General features: G+C 40.8%; 1 protein-coding gene across 1 annotated transcript; it reads left to right on the forward strand.

Annotated features, from left to right (window-relative positions):
- Nucleotides 1-1,233: 1,233 nt before the first annotated feature.
- Nucleotides 1,234-17,724, forward strand: sox1a (SRY-box transcription factor 1a). The gene is made up of 2 exons (XM_017410313.3): nucleotides 1,234-3,180; nucleotides 16,634-17,724. The coding sequence occupies exons 1-2, from the start codon at nucleotides 2,344-2,346 to the stop codon at nucleotides 16,688-16,690; spliced, it is 894 nt and encodes a 297-aa protein (XP_017265802.1). The 5' UTR covers nucleotides 1,234-2,343; the 3' UTR covers nucleotides 16,691-17,724.
- The last annotated feature ends 2,693 nt before the right edge of the window (nucleotides 17,725-20,417 follow it).

A 20,417-nucleotide genomic window follows, 5' to 3' on the forward strand; every position in this document is an offset into this window, starting at 1 on the left:
TGGATAACTGCTTTGACCCCTGGCCCCTGTCACGCACTGTCATGACAGCGCTCACACACTCCTGTTGCAGAAGCCGGGGGGCCACAAAGGAGCGAGTCGGTTTGAAAAGAGGTTTGTTAAAGGGGGGGATGGAGAGGGGGGTGGGTTTGACAGAGAAAGTAAACGAGGGAAGAGGGGGGTGCATCGGGGTCTAAATGTCAATGTAAAGGCTAATCCTCTGCACAAACCCTAAATCCTCTCAGTAGGGAGAGTAAAGAACAACAATCGTATAAATCATGATGATAACCACTTTAATATGGCCGGGTTTTTAAAAATACATATGTCTAATTATTTTTGGTGTGACAATATTATTCTAAAACTACTCATGTTACCATTTTTGCTCCAGTCAGTATAAATCCATATTAGGACCATTTTATTTATCTAGAACCTCCGAAAATTAAAATATCAAAATTCTAAATAAAAGGAAAAAAAATGCAGAAAATGCACTTTTGCTGACATTATTGAGGAGATGGAAGTAGCTTATTTATTTAAAATTTTACATTTTTGTTCATTCGTCCTGTGGCAATAAGACAAACATCTTTCACCTTCAGTGTTGCTTTTTCTGTATTTTCCGGTGTGATGCCTTCACTGACACTCACCTCCCCTGTGCGCCTCTCTCTCATGCTTACATTATCACCCTCCTCGGGGCCTTAAGCCGCACGGCCTGAGCAGAGCTGGAAACGTTTTATTGACCACCATGATGACCCCCCTCCCTCCCCTCTCCTCCCCCCAACACACACACACACACCTTCCTTTAACCCTTAATAAACAAAGACGCGCGGATCTGTCCGCCGAGTGATCCCGCTCCTTCACCCCACCCTCCACCCCCCTCCAAATAAGAAAGGCACAGAGAGCCATATCAAACTAAACTCTAACTAAAATGAAAGAGAAAAAAAAAGACGCGGCAAAGAATGATTAAATCGTTAGTCTCGCCACGGGAAGTGGTATTTCGTTTTCCCTTTCAATTAGAGGCTGATTGGGGCTTTTCATGGGAGGTCAGCTGTGAAATCTGGATTATTTATGCGCGGACTCGAAGTCTCGCGGACTGCTCTTCTCTTCTGGTCTACAACCGGGCTCCTCGGCGGGATGTTAAATAAAAAAGCAACAGCTGCGTAAAACTAAAAACTGATATTTATATATATATATATATTTTTTTTTTCTGGGTTGGGGGGGGGGGGATTTTGGACAGAGCTCGTTTCCCATCACCAGCAGACGGCGATCACGGCGCGTTACCCCGCAACTTCACCTCATTAAATGCCCATCCATCTTTACGCACCTCTCCTCTTGGAACACCTTTTTTTTTTCCTTGAAAAATCATGTTTCTGTCATATCATTTCCTGCTTCGAGTGCGCGTGTTTATTGCAGCTGAGGCGTACTATTTCTTCACATCCCAATCACACACTTTGGAGGACAACAGAGGACGGGCAAATAGATGAGGAGTTTAGTTTTTAAAAGCCGCGGTTCATCTTTAAAAAAAAACTGGATAACATGAAACTGGATTTAGCTGCAAGGGAAGAAGAATCTTGGATTTATAGGTGGGAGTATTTAAGGCTCAAATAAGGAAAGAAAATGTAGTTAAAATGGTTTGATCCGACTTATTTTAGAGCACTTTTTAAAGTTGTAATATTAGGCGATTAATCGAAATTCTTCTTTAATACTTCTTTAGAAGTTTGACTCGTTGTAATCAGAGATAAAACCCCCACCATTCAGCCGCTTCATCACCGCGAACAAATCTTAGTTATTTTTGTCGTTAAAGTCTCTGAGAGCTTGTTTGAAACATTTCAAATGCCTCGTTGCTATTTGTGGGATTGATCCTCCTCTCTGCCTCCTCCTCCTCCTCCTCCTCCTCCTCCTCCTCCTCCTCCTCCTCCTCCTCCTCCTCCGGTGTGTTCTTCCTCTGTGCTCCTTTAGTCACCTGACCAAACTCCATGCAAATCATTCCGCTGCTCCAGCCCCATTGGACGCTCGTGGCTCATTTAACCGCTGTCAGTGCGCATCATATGGCCGCCGCTTTAACCAACTTCTCAACTCAAACAGGGAAAGTGGCTCAAATGCGCATTTTGTCACACTGGATGTGAAGCAACTCAGCAGAAGACGAGGTGAAATCCTGCTTGGAGAACATTTTATATGCCTTCTCGGATTAATTTTCATCTGCTGTTTGTTTCCTTTGGGGTTAGAATATTCGTTTTAGCCTCAGCGCACTCGAACTTGTGCGCTCCTGACCGTTCTTGAAACTGTTTTTTTTTTTCTTCCTCCTTTTCTTCTTCTTCTTCTCTGTTGGTGGTGAAGTTTAAAGCCAGGTGAATGTATAGCATGATGATGGAAACTGACCTCCATTCCCCCGGCCCCCAAACGAACACGAGCACGGGGCCGAACAGCGGGTCCAATAAAGCGAACCAGGAGCGCGTAAAGAGACCAATGAACGCGTTTATGGTGTGGTCCCGCGGGCAGCGCAGGAAGATGGCGCAGGAGAATCCCAAGATGCACAACTCAGAGATCAGCAAGCGGCTGGGCGCCGAGTGGAAGGTGATGTCCGAGGCGGAGAAGCGCCCCTTCATCGACGAGGCGAAAAGGTTGCGAGCCATGCACATGAAGGAGCATCCGGATTACAAGTACCGGCCCAGGCGGAAGACCAAGACGCTGCTGAAGAAGGACAAATACTCCCTGGCTGGTGGACTGCTGTCTGGACCCAGCGCCGGCGGTGGAGTTGGTTTGAGCGTCGGCATGAGCTCATCCGGGGTCGGACAGAGGTTAGAGAGCCCCGGGGGTCACGGAGGCTCCGCCGGCTCCGGCTACGCGCACATGAACGGCTGGGCGAACGGCGCGTACTCGGGGCAGGTGGCTGCAGCCGCTGCGGCCGCAGCGATGATGCAGGAGGCTCAGCTCGCCTACAGCCAGCACCCCGGCAGCGGAGCGCACCACCACCACCACTCGCACCACCACCACTCGCACAACCCGCAGCCCATGCACCGCTACGACATGACGGCCCTGCAGTACAGCCCCATCTCGAACTCTCAGAGCTACATGAACGCCTCACCGTCCAGCTACGGCGGGATCACCTACACGCAGCACCAGGGCTCCGGCGTCTCCTCCTCGGCCGCCATGGGGACGTTAGGGTCGCTGGTGAAGTCGGAGCCGAGCGTAAGCCCCCCCGTCAGCAGCACACACGCACGGGGCCCCTGCCCCGGAGACTTGCGGGAGATGATAAGCATGTATTTACCGACCGGGGAGCCGGGGGACCCGTCCATGCAGAGCAGACTCCACGCCTTACCGCAGCACTACCAGAGCGCAGCGGCTGGAGTCAACGGGACGGTCCCTCTAACACACATTTAGAACTCCCAGAACAGAACACAGAACAGAACCAAATATTTACCTCTTTTCTAAATAACTCCGCTCCCGAGAGCTCCTTGCATTTTGTACAGAATGTTTATGATAATGTAAATGAAGGGTAAAATAACAAAATCAGCTCGGCTTTTTTTTATTATTATTATTATCAAATAACCACCAGTGGAATTATAATATGAAGCTGAGATATTGTACTACCATCTGTTTGTCCATTACTTTAGTTTAAGGGGAACACCGGGGGGAGGAGGGGCATTTGCTTAAATTATCTCACACTTTTTTTTTTTGGGGGGGGGGGGTTCTTGTAAGTTATTTGAAAATGAGGAACGGTGTCATAATCATAAGAAAGTGCTTTAAAAGATACGAGAGGGGGAAAAAAAGATCACACTCCTTAAACATTTGTGTTCATTTGCAGAAGCCTGTGTCTTCAATCTTTTTTTTTTCTTTTATTGGGAACTCATCTCCTTTTTTATTGTAACGCTCTAATTATTGTAAATTGTGAATAGTTTTAATATCTCACAGAATGAATGACGGAGCAGCCGCTGTTGTAATTTAAGCGCTTTTCTGCAAGTGAAAAGCCCCTGATTCTGCAATGAAGAAGAATTGAATAAATTTCACGAGATGTTGCTTTGATTCTTAAGAAGAAAAAAAAAACAAACAAAAAAACAAACCGTCTTGGATTGGTTATTTTCACAGTGCTTAAAGAGTTTTCACGTTTTCAGACAAAATGATAAACTAACCCATCATGTTATTATTATTAATAATAATAATAATAATAATAATAATAATAATAATAATAATATATCTTTTTTTTTATTTTTGGGCATCGCAGCTGGACCCTGATCCTCTGAGCTTTAAACAAACAGACAAATAAAACAGATTTTAGTGCGGATTCGCGCGTCAAATCTACAGTTTTTAGGAGAAAAATCTGGAATAATGAGTTGAATATTTTTGTTATTTCCAAATGTTCTTTTAAAACTTTTTTGCATCATATTCCCTCCCAGTTGCATGGGCTGAAATATGACGTATCTTTTATTGTTAAAATGAAAAGAATCACAACAGACATTCTCTCCTCTTATAAGTTTTTCTTTCCATTTTAATCATTTGATTCCTTCAAAATAAGCTCGACACTGAAAGCACAGAAGCCTCATATAAAATCCACCTGTTAGTATTCTTCAGTTTCTCAAAGGGAAAAAGAATTTTATCGTTGTTAATTTGTACTTTCATCATTTTCTTGTCGGCCTTCACATAGTCTGAAATGTCGTTTAATTCAATTAAAGCATATTTAAAATTGATATTTTTTTATATTTAGACCTTTTTAGAGTATATTTGTGTAATAATAATTATGCTTATTTTACACTCATTGCAGGTCACTTCATTTTAAACTCTGCGCCAAAAAAGGTAACCTGTCGTAAATGTCTAGCATATAAAATGGCTTGCATTTAATTACATCCTATTTATTTTTCATTTATTTGATTATCATTCAAACAGTAAAAGCATGCATTCTTGTGTTTCTGTTAATTGTGTTCTGAAGTTGTGAAGCAATTTCATTCTTTATTTATATTAATATATATAAATTTACAAAAGACTCCAAATACAAAATGTTTGATTTCAAAGAAGATGTATTAGAGTCCTCAAAAATCACATTTTGACTTGGATCACTGATTTATCTTCTGCTTTGTTTAAAAAATGATTGATATAAACTGTCCTGATGATTTGCACCTTAACAGCTGTGAGGCAGATACGTAAATTATAGGTAATATAAAGGCCCAGATGAAAGAAACATTCTCAAAATGTCTTCAAAATCTTTTACTGCATTTTTATTATTATCCTATATGGCAAATTTCCTTCACGAGCTTCATATTTCTAACAGTTAATATTTCACCTATCTCAGTTTTTTGTTCATCTTCACAGCATGGCACAATTATTTTACGCATTGTATTTTATTTATTTATTTTTTGGAAGATTATTTCTGTAGTTTGATTTTGGCGCTTTTTGTAGCCAAAAGAGTCAGGGAAGTTAAAAGGAAGAAAACTGCATAAGGCACGAAAATCATGTGAAGTTTCTCCCGCAGTTTGTCTGAAACAAAAGAACGTTTGAATGTCTTTTTTGTTTCACATTTGGTGACAAAAAAAGTTGCGGCTTTTAGTACAGCGCGTTTTGGGAATAAAACTTCCCAGGGGACACTCCGAACGAGAAGCCTCTAGATTTGCTCTTTTAAGCATGTTTGATTTTAGATCAGGACTTTTTAATTTTCATGAGACCGCACTTTATGAAAAAAAAAGATACGTCTTCAATCCTCTTAAAGGTAATTTAGGAATTGAAACGCCCCTGAAGATGATTTCATATTTGACAGCTGCTTTGACAGTTTTGATCACCGCGGGCTTAAAGATATACCGACTAATAGTCATACACATGCAAATCAGGGGGAATTTATGCCTACTTTATGCATTTTAAAAATCAATTCTCAAATACATAGTTAAAGGGCCTATTTCACACCGATGAAGACGTGCGCGGCTTGTCAATTAAAACCTCATAAGGATGCGTGTTAAATCTGTTGGGAGCAAGTTTTTTTTGAAACTCCAAAAGAAAAAAAAAAGAAGAAGAAAGACAAATAATCCGAGACATCCCTGCACCTGAAGGCTAAAGGGGGAGGTGGGCTGAGGGAGGGAGGGAGGGCGGTGTCCGCGTGTCCCGCATCTGTTTCCCGTCTTATCTGCTGATGTGAAGAGATGCGGATTAAACAGTGAAAGCTCGGAGAGGCGGAGCGCGTCACGGCGCATCGCCAGGTTCAAAGAGGGAGCGTTCTGGCAAATTTAACCCGCATAAATTACACCTTGAGGTGGAAGAGGGTGGGGGAGTGTGAGAGTGTAGGGTGTAACGCATACGGGGCTCTTGGTATATGTGGCAGAACAGGTTACTGCTACAACCCGTGGATGAGTGTTGTTTATGTGCGCCCCCCCCACTCCGTGTTTATAGCTGACCGGCCAATAAATCTCTCCTCCGCGCGATCCTCTTATCTTGTAGCCACCGATATATTCCGAGCTATGAGGCCATCAGCCGCGGCAGCACAATCGGTTGTTCGCACAGCCCCGATCCCTTGCACTCCCTGTCCTAAATGGGGATAATTAGCGTCACTTTATCACGCCTCTGCATATTTTCTCCGCGTCTCTCCCCCCTCCTCTCTTTCTAAAAAAAAAAAAAGGAAAAGAAAAAATTACCAAGCAGCCTGCTCTCGTCGCCCGCTCTCTGTCACAGAAGATTATGGAGACAGATTGCACAGAGCGAATGTGCCGGGCGAGATTAGCGCGGAATAGAGAAAGCAGCTGGGCCAATGAATTCCTCGGAAGGGCCTTATCGTGCTATTACACGTTGACATGTTTAACAATCTTGCTGCCTCTTAATCCTGCAGTGTTGCTCTCTCCATCTACCCACAACCGTACCGCGGTGCACGCCGGCGCGCAGACCTAATGCACCGAAACGCAGCAGCACAAATGGAGCAAAAGTTGAGGGGAGGGGAAAAAACAAACAAAAAAAAGAAGAAAAAAACGTGATTTATTTTCAAACTTTGTTTTCCTCCAACAGCAATCGCAAAACGCGTTTTTTGTTTAGTTTTTTTTTTTTTTAATTCTCGACCTTTTTGTTTGCTCAGATTTCCCCCTTGTTGGAATCTGCAACCTGTGGAGGTTTTTGAAAAGACATAGTCAAGGTTTTGGAACTCCTTATTTGTAGCTTAGATCTCTGTTTCACGTCATCAAGTTGCTCAAAAGTTAGTAAAAAAAAGAACTGAAATGATTGCGCATTTTTTCGTGACAAAACCCCATTTTCGACGCAAAAAGTGGTCCGTTGGTGTTGAGTTTTGTATTGATTTCTTCATTTTGTTTCTGCGCCACAAACGTATCCCAACGCCCCCCTCCCCATCCTTCCACGCCACCGCCGTCTCGTCCCTCCTGTCCTGGCAGGGTATATCGGGGGGCCTGTGTGGGAGTGATTGTGGCGCGCCTCTGTTGGAATTTGGCAGCGTCCGAGGGTTGGAGAGTCGCCCCACGCTGAGTCCCATTCAGCGGCCAGCGCGCTGTGAGGTTGGGAAGTTTCACTCATCCGTATAACTCAATGGCCCCCACAAAGGCGATTACAAGCCCCAGCGCATTCCTGCAGGGACCTGGGAGCGGCGCAGGTGCGAGGAGGGGTGGTGGTGGTGGGGGGACCGAGGACTAACCCGTCAGAGTAGTGATGAAAACAGGACAGAGTGTAGGACCACACAAAACCCAGCCACTCCACAGGAACCTGGCTTTTTTTTTTTTTGGACGAAAGGAAGGAAGAGAAAATAGATAATGAGTATGTGTAATGGGGGGTAGTGTCCATTAATGAATAAAAGTGTGACAGGGGTCTTAATCAAGGCGGATTTCACCGGGTCATGGGTCCAAAGCCTCTAAGCGCATCCTCATCTTACTTTTACAAATGCTTCCATTCACCCCCTCCCTGCTTCCTCGTCTTTTATTTCGGTGGGAGACAGCCCGCTGTAACCTTTTTAAACTCATTGTCTCAAACTAAAAGCACATATCTGAGAGGTGTCAGAATCTTATAAGTAAACCATAATTAGGTATTTGATTGTTATAAATCCTCCAACTTCCCCTAAAATGTCACAGAACGTATTATTTCAAAGGTACTCCAGGCAGAAAGGTTCTTTTCAAATAAATAAATAAATACATAAACAAATAAAGTAAAGCCTAGAAATGACATTGTTTCAGATTTGCATTTTAAACAGAAAATTGGCTGTCTGAATCTTTAATTTCACAGCAGATATAATTAGTATTTAGTGAAGACAGAGAAGAAGCTGCAGAGAAAATGTTCCCCCCTTGAAAAAGCTACAGTAATTAAAAACATAAAGAAAGAAACGGTTTTGTAAACCAAATCAGTGTTAAAAATTGATCCCTCTTCAGTGTTGGATCTTCACATGTTTAAATCATTAGGTCAAGTTACAGTTTATTTTAATAGCTCATATAAAAGCAACTTTAGTTGACCAAAGTGCTAAGGTATAAAACCAGTGAATTGGAAACAAAAATGAAGTCTAAGAAAACAACAAAAAAAATAAAATAATCAAACTAATATTAAATGCTAATTTTAAAAAGTATAAGCAAGCTGTTTTACAAATTAGGAGCCACAATCAAAACCCCTCTTTTTCTGAGCCTGGATCCATGAAAGTTTAACAGAAAACTGATTTCTGGGTCGCAGTACTCTGGCTTGAGTGTGATGGTGCACAAATCTGGAAAAGCAAAGTGGCGCCATGACACTGAGACTCTCAAAAAGCTTTAAATGTTGAAATTGGATCCTGAAAAGGTCGGAAAACCAGTGCAGTGAGGTCAGCATAGGTGTGATATGATCATACCATTTCTTTCTTGTTAGCAGTTGGACGGCAGCATTTTAAGCATCTTACAGGGACCGAAGTGTTGACAGACTAAGACAATCATATCAAACTTTACAGTAATCCAAATAAGATTTAGTAAGGTATGAATTACCATCTCAAAGTCTTCTATCAAAGAAGATTTAACAAAGTCTTAATAAAAGTTTGGCTTTTAGCTGAAAGTTATCAGCAAAATGTTGTTTTAATGGATCTCAAGGGAAGCATATATATATATATACATATATATATATAGGGAAGGGGGCCTAAAATGAAGCCTTGAGGTACCTCAAAAACTTAGTGGTAATGCAGATGATGGATACTTTCCTAAAGTTTAAGAAGTTTAAGGACTGTTTGCACCTTTAATGTGAACATATGAGACAAAACGTAAGAGAAGAACATTATGATCCACTGTGCTAAAGGCTGCAGTCAGATCCAACAGCACCAGGACGGCAGAATTACCAGCTGAACGCAAGTTACTAAAATACAATTCAAAGAGCTATTTCTGTGCAGTGGCAAGAGTTAAAACCAAAAAGATTATTTTTTTCAGTAGCACCCTTTAAAGTTAAGTATGACTGCAAAGAATATAAACTTGACCTTTTATGAAACATTTAAAAGAAAAACGTAGCTTACAAAAAGAACAGAAGGATCAAGATGTATGACGGCCAATTTGAAAGCAGTTGGGACAAAACCAGACATCAGTGAGCAAATTAATCAAATCAACAGTTCAGGATTTGATGGTGTTAAAAGCATCTTTGAAGCGACATGAAGAGATGATGTCTGTGGGGCAAACCAATGGCTGTAAATGCCAAACTATTTTAACTAGAAAAGACAGCTTGGTATAGGAGGTATGATCTAAGGCAGGAACGGAAGGAAAGGAAATTTTCTTTAAAAAAAAAAAAAAAAAAGAATTTTTTTTTAGAAAATGCAGGTGAAAGTAATCACAATGGTTTATAAGAGAATCAGGTATGAAAATGAAATTTGTGACCAGTATGCCAAGGTTAATAAAAACTTTTTTTTTGCAGCTTAAACATCTTAAAAAAAAACTTTAAATCTTTAAAAACTTGAAGATCCTTCCTTTCTCTTTCTCTCAGCATGCATGGCAAGTGCATCCAGTGGCACAAGTAAAGCATCTTCTTATTCAACCTTTTATACACAGAAAGTGTGTTTTAGTTCAGAATATTGAGGTTCATTGTCAAAAGTGCTGGCCACGATAACTCCACAAAAGGCGTTTGAAAAGCCTGTCTCCATTGTCGGAGTCAGATATTTTGGGTTTTAGAGTCGGGCTGCACCAAATCAAACTGAGACGAGTCATCAGTCATGATGTTCAGCTGTGTCTATTGACACACACGTGAAATGAGACCAGGCCGCTACACCTCTACGCACGTCATACTGTTGGGTTTACCTCAGTGTTCTGCCAGTTCTAACAATAAATAAAACGCAGAACCCATTAATCCCATGAATCACAGCCTCCTTTACAACCTTTCTGCCAAAAGTTGTGTTTCATGTTTCTTTCTTAAAATTCAACTTTAAATAGGTTCTGAAACCTTTTTTAAAAGAATTACTCAGTATAGCTATTCTCAGCTCAGGACCAGGTATGATGTGTTCTTACTAATTAGATTGGCACCCACAACAGAGTTAGTAACAGCATTATTTTTAAGATCATACCTTTCAAAAGAAATAAGGTATCATATAAAGCATGACATGATTGAACTTTAATCATCTCAGTAAACACTAACTCTACCTTTGGCTGGAGTTTTGTCACTTCATATGCCAAGATCTTGATGCTCTGCACCATTCCCCAAACACTTCTCTTTACAGAACAATAGATTGTATATTAGCTTTAGTGGTAAAAGATAATGTGACTGGTTACTGGGAAAATTATTTCCATAACATCTTCTAATTATCACCTGCCACCATAATCATGCCTTTGTGTGTGTGTGTGTGTGTGTGTGGTTGTCTGTTTGATAGCAAAACATCTCATAACCACTGGACAGATTTTTGTCTAACTCAGAAAATAATCATTGAATGGACAAATACAGCTAAATCACTTTTGAAGTCAACCCAATTCAAGGTGGCCACCACTGTTAATCAACCCTAGCTAACACAAAAATGACTATAACTCAGTCATTCTTACAGCTATTGAGCTAAAATGTCATGTGGTAGAAGCTGACACACATTCCTAACTATGTGCACCGAGCACTAACAGGTCCCATGAGATCTTTGTTTTGAACTTTGGCATGAAAAGTAGCAGGTGATATGCATTTCTTCAAGGAATGTTACTTTCATTTGATAAAATACAACTGTATGTGCAGTGCTGTGTTGCATTCAACAAAAGCTGCTGCTTATGAGCATGTGACGACATCAAGAAAAATACTCAAATAAAGCAATTTCTATACGCTATATTGTGTTTCTCATTGAATTCTTATGGTTGCACTGTGGATACTAGAAGCATCCACCCAACCTTCGTCTGAATGTCAAACTCAACAATTCATGCTTGTTCGTTTTGCTGTTGGCATTCAGTATGTTGGGAATGACCACATATATCATCTGTGAACCAAACATCCACACCCAGCAACATATCAGTCATAAGGTAGGCAACCCCAAAGCAGATCCTGCCCAGACTTTGCTGAGATTGGCAGCAAGAAAAGCAGCATAAAAAGAGGAATTCAAACTTGAGGACCTAATTTTGAAAGTACTCTTTGTAACCTTGTTTTCAGTTCTTTAAGAGAAGATAACTAGACCATTCCTGGACAGTAACTTTAGCTCCTGTCTGTAGAGTTTAGAACCTACCAAATATGGTTTTAATATCCATTTATAGCTGATCGACACTCAGTGGAGCCTGTGGGGAGTGAATGTATGACACACAATGTTCAGTTCAATAAAAGAGCTGCTGCAGTTGAAGATGTTAAGGCTTGTTCTAAAAAAAGTGTGTCAGAACGTGTATGCAGCACTATATTTGTCACATGATGGGCCTGTGTGGCTGCAGAATGGTCAGGAGTTCATGCTGACCCTTTTCCTCTGCTGTAAACAACCACTATGGACAGTCAATTATTTAAAATTTGATCATGGAACATTCCAACACTTGGCCTGGTCTGAAGAATCAAATTTTCTTTTACAATATAAGGATGGTCATCTCTGTGTATGTATATCTTTAACCTGAGGAAGAGAGTGGACACCTTATATGAAGAAGGTTTGCTTCTTTGACCTGTGTTCAGATGGAAAGCCTTGGATCCTGCCTTTTTCATATCTAAGCATTGTTGCCTACTAAGCACCCCATTTAAAGAAACAGTATTCTCTAATAGTAGCTGTCTCTTTCATAGTGCCACACTTTAAAAATCTTCAAAGAACAGTTTGACCTACATGAGCTGAAGGTGTTGGCTAAGTCTTCAAATCCTCCAGCTCTCAAGAAATGAAGCTTTAGTTGGACATGCTCCACAAACAAGTCCTACAGCCCTCATTATGGCAACTTACAGGGCTGATATGTTCTACAGCTGAAGGCTGTCAGTGCCAGATTCTTCTGCAGATTTGGAAAGTTTCTGGTGAAAACCTTGACTTGACTGGACAGGACTGCTTTGGTGGTAAAAGATTTCAGATTTTTTTTTAACCTTCCTGAAGCCCTCAAACGAGAGAGCAATAGAGAGAAGTAGAAAAGCCCTTGTAACTTTGGGTCAATTTGACCTGAAGGCCAAGGGAGAGTTAGTTTAGGGTAACCAACACTGCTTGTCTTTATATTTTCAACTCAGCAAATCATTTTTGTCATTGCTATTGCAGTTTCATCCTAAGGTTTCATGTAGCTCTTATTTCTTTTGTTTAAAAGTTTAGTTCTGGTTGATTTTAACTTCTTTTGTTTGTGTTTAGTTGTCAGTTCTGTTATTATACTTCCTGTTTTGATTTGGAAGTTCCTGTTTCTTTGTTCAATTCACATTTAACTCCATTTGCTAATTGCCACTCAGCTGCAGTTTATTGTATTATTAATTTGGGACCATTTTACAATAAGAATACTTATACACATTAGTAAGAAATGTTTAATAATGCTGTTTTTAATTGAGCTGTAACCACCACTATTTATCTGTATTCTTCATAACTTACATTTGAAATAACAAACATTTTCCAATAAGTTACTTAGACAAAAAGCACTTTGGCTTTGTAGATACAAAGTTTGTTTTTGTATATAAGTTTGTTTTTGCCTCAGTAATATAGCATTTAGGTTAAGTGTAAATCTATCTAAAACCTAGACTATATGTTGATTAATATTTAATTTGTTGCTTTCTTTTGTGCACAATGTTGTCGCCTTTTTCCCTCTCTCTGAGCTCCTGCTGGTCAAGGTTGCGTCTCACGAGCTTCATCCAAAACCTTCCAGTCTAATAATAAATTCAGACAGAGGTGAAAGCTCCTTCCCCCTTGACACAGGAAGAAAGCAGAAGTGTTAATAATTTTAGCTGTGTAAAATAATAATAAAAAACACGAACAGCTGTGTGCACAGATCAGCATCAATACTTGGCGAAAAACACACACTCCACGTCTTTTCTCCCACCGATCGGCACACACAGAGGAACACACACATGCAGAGGGTTACAAACATATTCACGCCCTTAGTAATATTTCTCTTTTGTTGACTTACATCCTTTAATTGTTTTCCAATCCTTCACAGAGGGCACAGGTGTCTTGGTTGCCCCTCTCACTATTCTCCTTATTGCATGGTCACTCAGTTTATGAGGAAGATCTGCTCTTGGTAGATTTACACGTCCCATAGTTCTTCCACGTCTTGATGATGGATTTAACAGAATTCCTGGGGAAGTTTAGGGCCTTGGAAATCCTTTTGTATCCATCCCCTGACTTGTACTTTTTAATAATCTTTACTTTGAGTTGAATTAGGATTTTAAAGGTCACTTTAAAGGGGGCATTATTTATGCAATCACTTACTTTAGATGACATTTTTATTTAATTGGCATTAATCTGTAGAAATTGGATTTAACTTTGTCATTGAAGAGAGTCTTTTTTTGTCAAAAAGGCTAATTTATATTGACCATGACTGATTTATAATAGCAATGAAAGGGTCAAACATCCAAGGGGATGAATACTTTTTATTGGGACTGTAAAACAGATGCCTAATTAAAGCAGGTTTTGGCTAATGACCTTATGCTGTCAAATCAAAATGTTGAATAGCTTACTCAAAGCAGTTATAAAATAAATGAAAACTCAAAACTGAGAAAGACAACTGCGCTTTTCAGTTTGTTTGTCAAGCCTATTAATCTTAACAACCATCTGAGGAGTACAGAAAAAATAAATTACATGCTGGGAACAAGCAGGTTGAGCTGTATCTAAAAGTAGGTTAAGGTAGGCCCATTTGGTGTCAGACAAAATTCCTTGGCACAGCACTCTTTTAGCTGCGCAAATTTCTTGATCACAGCTTTATTGAAATCAGGGATGCTGTGTGTCAGTCGCTTTTCAATAGACAGTGCATTCAGTCTGTCCCGTGTCGTGATATTTTGAAGAAAATGTCTCGATTTGTTTGAGTGTGGAAAAGCATCGTTCAGACTCTGCGGTTGTCATGGGGGTAGTGATCAAAATGCGAAGTAGCTTCAGAGTTTCCGAAAACACATCCTGCAGGATGTTGTTATTTAAAAAAAAAAAAAAACCTGAAACAATGCCATTGCTTCTGGATGTCCTGAAGTCAGGGTTTTTATATATGAGAGTTAGCTCTGCGTGCAGTTGTGGCCTACTTAACATTGAATATCTATCAACTGCCTCCCCCAGTTCTGCTGTTGGCAACTTGTTGGAGTATTCAGGAAAACGTTCACTGTCAAACAACACAACTGCAGCCAAGTGTCCAGTAAAAGGGAAGCTCTGTCTAGCATTGACGATTACTGTGTCACACACGCCATATCCCACTTTCTGAAAGTTTTGAGTATTTCCTTGTCTTGACCCTCCATCATCAATGTATCGAGCACACAGAGAAGGCAAAGCATTGTGTATTTTTGAAATAGAACTGACAAAGCTTTTTGTGCACAGCATCATTATTTCTCCTCAGAAGCTATGCAAAAAGTGTGTTCACATAGTACAGGGGTGGCCAATCCTGGTCCTCCAGGTCCACTATGCTGCATGTTTTCCTTGTTTCCCTGCTCCAACACACCTGATTCAGTGGTTAAATGACCTCTTCATGTTCTGCAGAAGCCTGTTAATCACCCACTGATTCAAATCAGGTGTGTTGGAGCAGAGGAACAAGTAAAACATGCAGGATAGTGGCCCTCGAGGACCAGGATTGGCCGCCCCTGACATAGTACACGATGTCATGGAACAGCTCCAGGAGAAGAGAAAATCTTTATCTACCAGCATGCAACAGTTAATCACTTTTAAGTTAATCCCAAAAAGATGCTGGCGTTGTCAAATGACTGGGACTTATCATGTCCTCAAAGAGCCAGTTCAAATGCTCCGCAGAGTTTTATACAGTAAATGATCTTCAACAGAATATGTAGGGTTTGTTTTTTGTGATTCTGAACTTTTACACATAGCTCTCGCCAAGCTGAGTTGCAATGGTAACTTGACCTGGCATGGTTAGTTTCATAGCATAGCACAGTGTAAATGTGCTTTGCTTGACTCGTGTTGTCTTTGCTCGTTCGGTAAAGTGCTTCAAGTCGCTCACACTTGTGGTTCGTATATCCCCTGGTCCTGAACATACACTTGACTGGAACAGAAGACGCAGAAAACAAAATGCTGTTTTCCTTACTGAGCAACCGCATCGCTGTGTTTTCTTCAAGAAAATGTACTGTTGTGTGTTTTCTCTCTGTCCTTAGTTTTTGTGGTTTATAGTAAACTCAATTTGAAAGAGTCAAAATAGATGAAAAAACAAACAGAGCAAAACAGTACACAGTAAGCTATGGAATCAAGTAATTTACATTATTCATTGGGAGGAACTCTGTTTTGGGGTGAATGATTATTTTAAGCCCGTAGGGACTGGCTGCGCCTGCATATTTACCAGTTGAAAAGTAGATAATTACAAGTAGTAAATTACAAGTCCAAAACAAAAGGTTTTCATTAAGGATTCAGTGTTTAAATTCTTGTTAGGCTCAGCGGATAGTGATATTCCAGTTTTTGTAAGTGGAGCAACTAACTCCTTCCCCAACACGGTTAATAACTCCTGCTAACTCCTGTTAACTTTCATTTCTCTCAGTAGGTCTAATTCTCAGCCACTCACTCAGTTTTTCTGGCTCTAGACCGCACACAAACACACGAGCCCACCAGATGCTGTGAAGGATTTCTTTCCTTTGTGTCAGGTGATAATTCTCAAAGCAGCAGCGAGGGGTTAATGAGGGGTCAAAGAGCTCTGATAAGAAACAGCGGTTTTACTGCACCTGCAGCAACCTGCAGCAAGCTGATAGCTGTTTGGAGTGGCTGACCTTTGAACTCCACTGGGTCAAGTGATCAACAACCTATAGGTCGTTTGGACAGGTTAGATTAGAACAAGTGAATGATTTGTATGTCACAGTGAAATTTCGAAAAGAGGCAGATAAATTGTTCTTAAGGATTACAACCCTACTCTATTTGTTTCCAGAGCCATTAGATAGTTGTCAGCTATCAGCTTGTTTGAGGGGGGATACATTTGATTAATTTCTAATTGAATTGATAACTCGCAGTTGATAAAAATGCAGCAGGTTGGAGACAATTGCAGCTTAGTAATCGAAAAAAGGACACAAAAAAATCAAAACTATATTGTGTATAGCCTCTATAACATCTCAATCTGATTATTATTACATTAGTTTTGTTTGCCTTGATTTACTTTTGAAATCTGCTACAATTCAAACAAATCCTTCACCCCTTTGTATCTTTCTCTGTCCTTCTCTCTTTCAGCAAAGTGACCATCACAGCTATCACCAGTGGATGTGGATCACTGAGGAGGGACTGTGATTTACAGATAGCAGCTCGTCTCTTCTGCTGGCACCCCGTCATTACATCAAGCACCACGAGATAGGTGCTGTGAGAAGAGAGAGAGAAAAAATGGACCTTTTTGTAAATGTCAGCAACAGTCAGAGCCTCAAATTTCCTCCATTAACTCTTTCCCCTGCGATTCTCCATACTCTAAACCCCTTAATTACACAACCTCCTTCCTCCTATTGCCCAGTGTTTGATGTCAGCACATCTGGACAACACACATACACGAAGAGGGAAAAAAACAAGCTGAAGTGACTGCTGCAGCTCTCTTTCCCTTTTTCTCTTTCTTTTTTTTATTATTGTAAAGCAATAGTTCAGATCTGGTGAAGTGGGGTTCTCTGAAAAGGTCATAAATAATTAATATATTACCTGCTGTAGGTACTGTAGCTTTTTGAACAACCTCAGTTTAGAGAAACAGTTTAATTTTGACTGGATTCATGAGCTAAGGGCTAGTTTATTGTTTCAGTGTGGGGCACTTCCAGCAAGAATACCATATTATTTCTGCCAAGATATTTGTGTAATGTGAAATTAATGTTAACATAAAGGTTTACAATATAGCATTTGCATAAACCGTTTGGGGATTTTGAAAATAAGCTCATCAGTCTGTCAGAACTAATCTCTGTTTCTCCAAACTAAGCTTGTACAAAGAGCTATCTACAACAGGTAAGATATTAACCCTTTGCAACCCTTCCACAGTAACCCACTTTAAAAGATCCAACCTATCACTTTAATACCCCACTACCTTAGCTGGCATGTTTTCCAAGAACCCACTTTATGTTTGTGAAGTTTCTCAGAAACCTGTATTGAATAATTTGATGTTTTTATTGTTACGTCTGACCAGAAAATCAGCAAAATGTAAAGAGTCACCACAGGTAAAGGAAAAATGATTTAAGGTATGATATTTTCTGTTCCTGTTTGGCCATGACATTAAGTCAGTGTGAGGCTTTATTTTGAACACAAACCCTTTGGCAAAAATGTTTTCATTAAGTGACAGAAAGAAAAAAAAAAAACAAGTGTTTGTCATTTGAATATGCAGTTATGTTCTAATTAAATCTTTCTTGTGTGTGAGTGTGCATGTCACGTAGATTTCTGTTTGAATTGAGCTACAGGACTTTGTTTTCCTGTTGATGAGTAGCTTTTCCTGGAGGAATAAAAGAAGCTAATAAATGAACTACTGCATCATCTCCCTGCCTAAAAATAACACATTGTGCTCTCTGTCATTTATTTCCCATGTTTGAATTCAGAGGTAAATTAACACCTCAAAGTTAAGAGTAAAAAAAAAAAAAAAAAAAAACAATTTTAAACTATGTCTTAATTTTCAAGGCCTAAACGTGCCCTCAATTATTTTACCATTGCCCCTAAGTAATTGATTTTAGGCAGAGAAAGCGAGAGGTGGAGGGGTGATCCGTGTTGTTGTGCAAAAACCACAAAGGCGATAAATGGAAAAATAACTGGCGTTGTAATTGCTGCGAGTGTTGTAACCTTGCTTTGTTGATTTACTTTTTCATCGAGGAATTTGGCTGACATCAAAGTTGGGCCCATGATAACATAAGCCGTTTCATTGCCATGTGTAAAAAATGTTATTTTTCTCCACATACTTTAGCTTCTCGCTGAGGTACGCACCCAGCGAACGGACAAAGACAAAAAAAAAATGTACAGAGACAAGATAATGAGCTTCTCAGGTGACTACATGCAGTGATTACCAGGTTGCTGGTGTTACATTGAAACTGTACCACAAAAAGATACACTTCCTCTTAGTGTACACACACTGAGACACACACACACACGCTCATGGAAATGCACACTCTCGAGAGATCCTTGGTTATCACACCCTTCCAGATTGTTCTGAACTACTTATGGAAAACACACACACACACACACACACATCTCAAGATGTGGCCACTCTTGCCAATATGAGCCCAGTGTTAAGAACAGTTGTTGTCGATGTGTGTTTTTTTTTTTTAGCATCTCTAAATTCCTAGCGTTGCTAAGGTGCTTTGGGAGGGGATTAACAGAGGCTGGCGCCGATGAGCAAGCCTCGCAGATTTCCAAGCAGCAGGAAAAAGACAAAGAAAGAGGGAAAAAGAAGGAGGAAAAACAGCAGAGGGTTAGACGACAGGGAAATGGCAGTAACAGCTTGTGTAAACATGATGACTTAAGAGAGGTAAAGAGGTTAGAAACAAATTAGGGATGAGTAGCAGAGGGTGAGGCAACAGAACAGGTATTCTAAAGGAAGAGGCCTAAACTTTCATACATTCATGAGGGAAAAGACTGCTTTTTTCTCTCTATCTCACGCTCTCCTCTCTGTTTCCTCCCATATCTCTTTTAATCCCCCAAGGGCACCAGTTTCAGATCGAGACACTTTTGTCGCAACTTCAAACAGTGTCAGCATTCAGGTCACGCCGATGGGCCCGGAGCATCGGTGACTTGCGCTGTCTCAGGTGAACGTCTCCCAGCGTGTCCTTGATGACACTCTCTCCCTTTCTCCCGTCTCGCTGCTTTTAATTAGTGCAGCGAGGAGGGGGGAGGCGGACAGCTGAGCCATGTTTACCAATTATCGACCGATGCTTTTAATATTTGTGCAGCTGAAAAAAGCAGGACACTTACACATAAACTGACCTCAATAAATTCTTCAGATACATTCTAAGAAGACTGAATGTGTTTTTTTTCCCATTAGCCAAAAGAAGGCGTACCAAAGGAAGGGTAGTTCTCATTCTTTCTTTTTTTTTTTTAATCCTCTCCTCAGGCTCAGTTTCTCAGGTAAAGTGTAATTGGATGCGGCCTGTTTGTGGAATACAAGGCACTTGACCAAGGGCCAGCACTGCTCCTCCTTCATCTCCCATCCCCTCCCTCCCCTATCCTTCCCCTACCTGGGTAAGGTTACCCCTCAGTCCCCCTCCTCCTCCTTTCCAATCCTTGAGTAGTGGCAGGTAATGTATTTTGCAGTGCCTGAAGTTGAAGTTGAAAAGCATGTGTCTGTACATTTGTACCCCATCCAGACAGGTGTTTGTGACTCCGTCAGGGCTCGGCAGCTGGGCTTCTGTAACCGTGCCCGCCTCGGCCACGCTGGCTAATGTGACTGAGTTGGCTGAGGGTGCCGAGGCGGCTGTCTTTCAACCACTGATCCCTCAGAACTACTCATCTGATCAGCCTGGATCTGCGCTTCACGGCTGCCGGGGTCGCACAACCAACCCGACGGGGTCAAGCAGCTAATTACAGATCCCTGTGTCCTCCGTCTATGTCACCACTGGGGAAAAATGGGAAAGGGTGGATGAGAAGAAGCCCCAGACAGGGAGAAAAAGAGAGAATATCGACTCAGACATCATAAGGTCAAGAGTGAAGATAACCAAGCTGCATGTTTTCTCTTCCTCTGTGAAAGGAAGGAGAGTTTGCAGTGTCATCTCACCCTTTCCAACCCTCAGGCAGGAACAGAATCTCAGACCTATGCAGGCAATACTGGTGTGACTGGATGCGGATTTCTATACAAGCTTCCCATTAACTTTATATTCCGAGTCTTCAGGAGTCACTATAGCAACTTAAATCGATAGCTGAATCTTTTGAAGTGGGTTTCAGTGGAAAGGTTACGAACATTTAATGTCTTAGCTGTTGTAGATAGAGCTTTGAACAACCTCAATTTAGAAAAACAGAGTTCATTTCAGACTGGCTTGGCAAGCCAACATCTAGTAATAGGACCAACACCAAA

This window comes from Kryptolebias marmoratus, linkage group LG6 (assembly GCF_001649575.2).
Source record: "Kryptolebias marmoratus isolate JLee-2015 linkage group LG6, ASM164957v2, whole genome shotgun sequence".
In the NCBI taxonomy this organism is placed as follows: Eukaryota; Metazoa; Chordata; class Actinopteri; order Cyprinodontiformes; family Rivulidae; genus Kryptolebias; species Kryptolebias marmoratus.

Bases quoted from the DNA above. Each gene is read 5' to 3' on its own strand.
- sox1a (XM_017410313.3), top strand. From the start codon at position 2,344: ATGTATAGCATGATGATGGAAACTGACCTCCATTCCCCCGGCCCCCAA. The intron at 3,181-16,633 runs GTAAGCCCCCCC...TCTCTCTTTCAG, and splicing joins TGGTGAAGTCGGAGCCGAGC to CAAAGTGACCATCACAGCTA.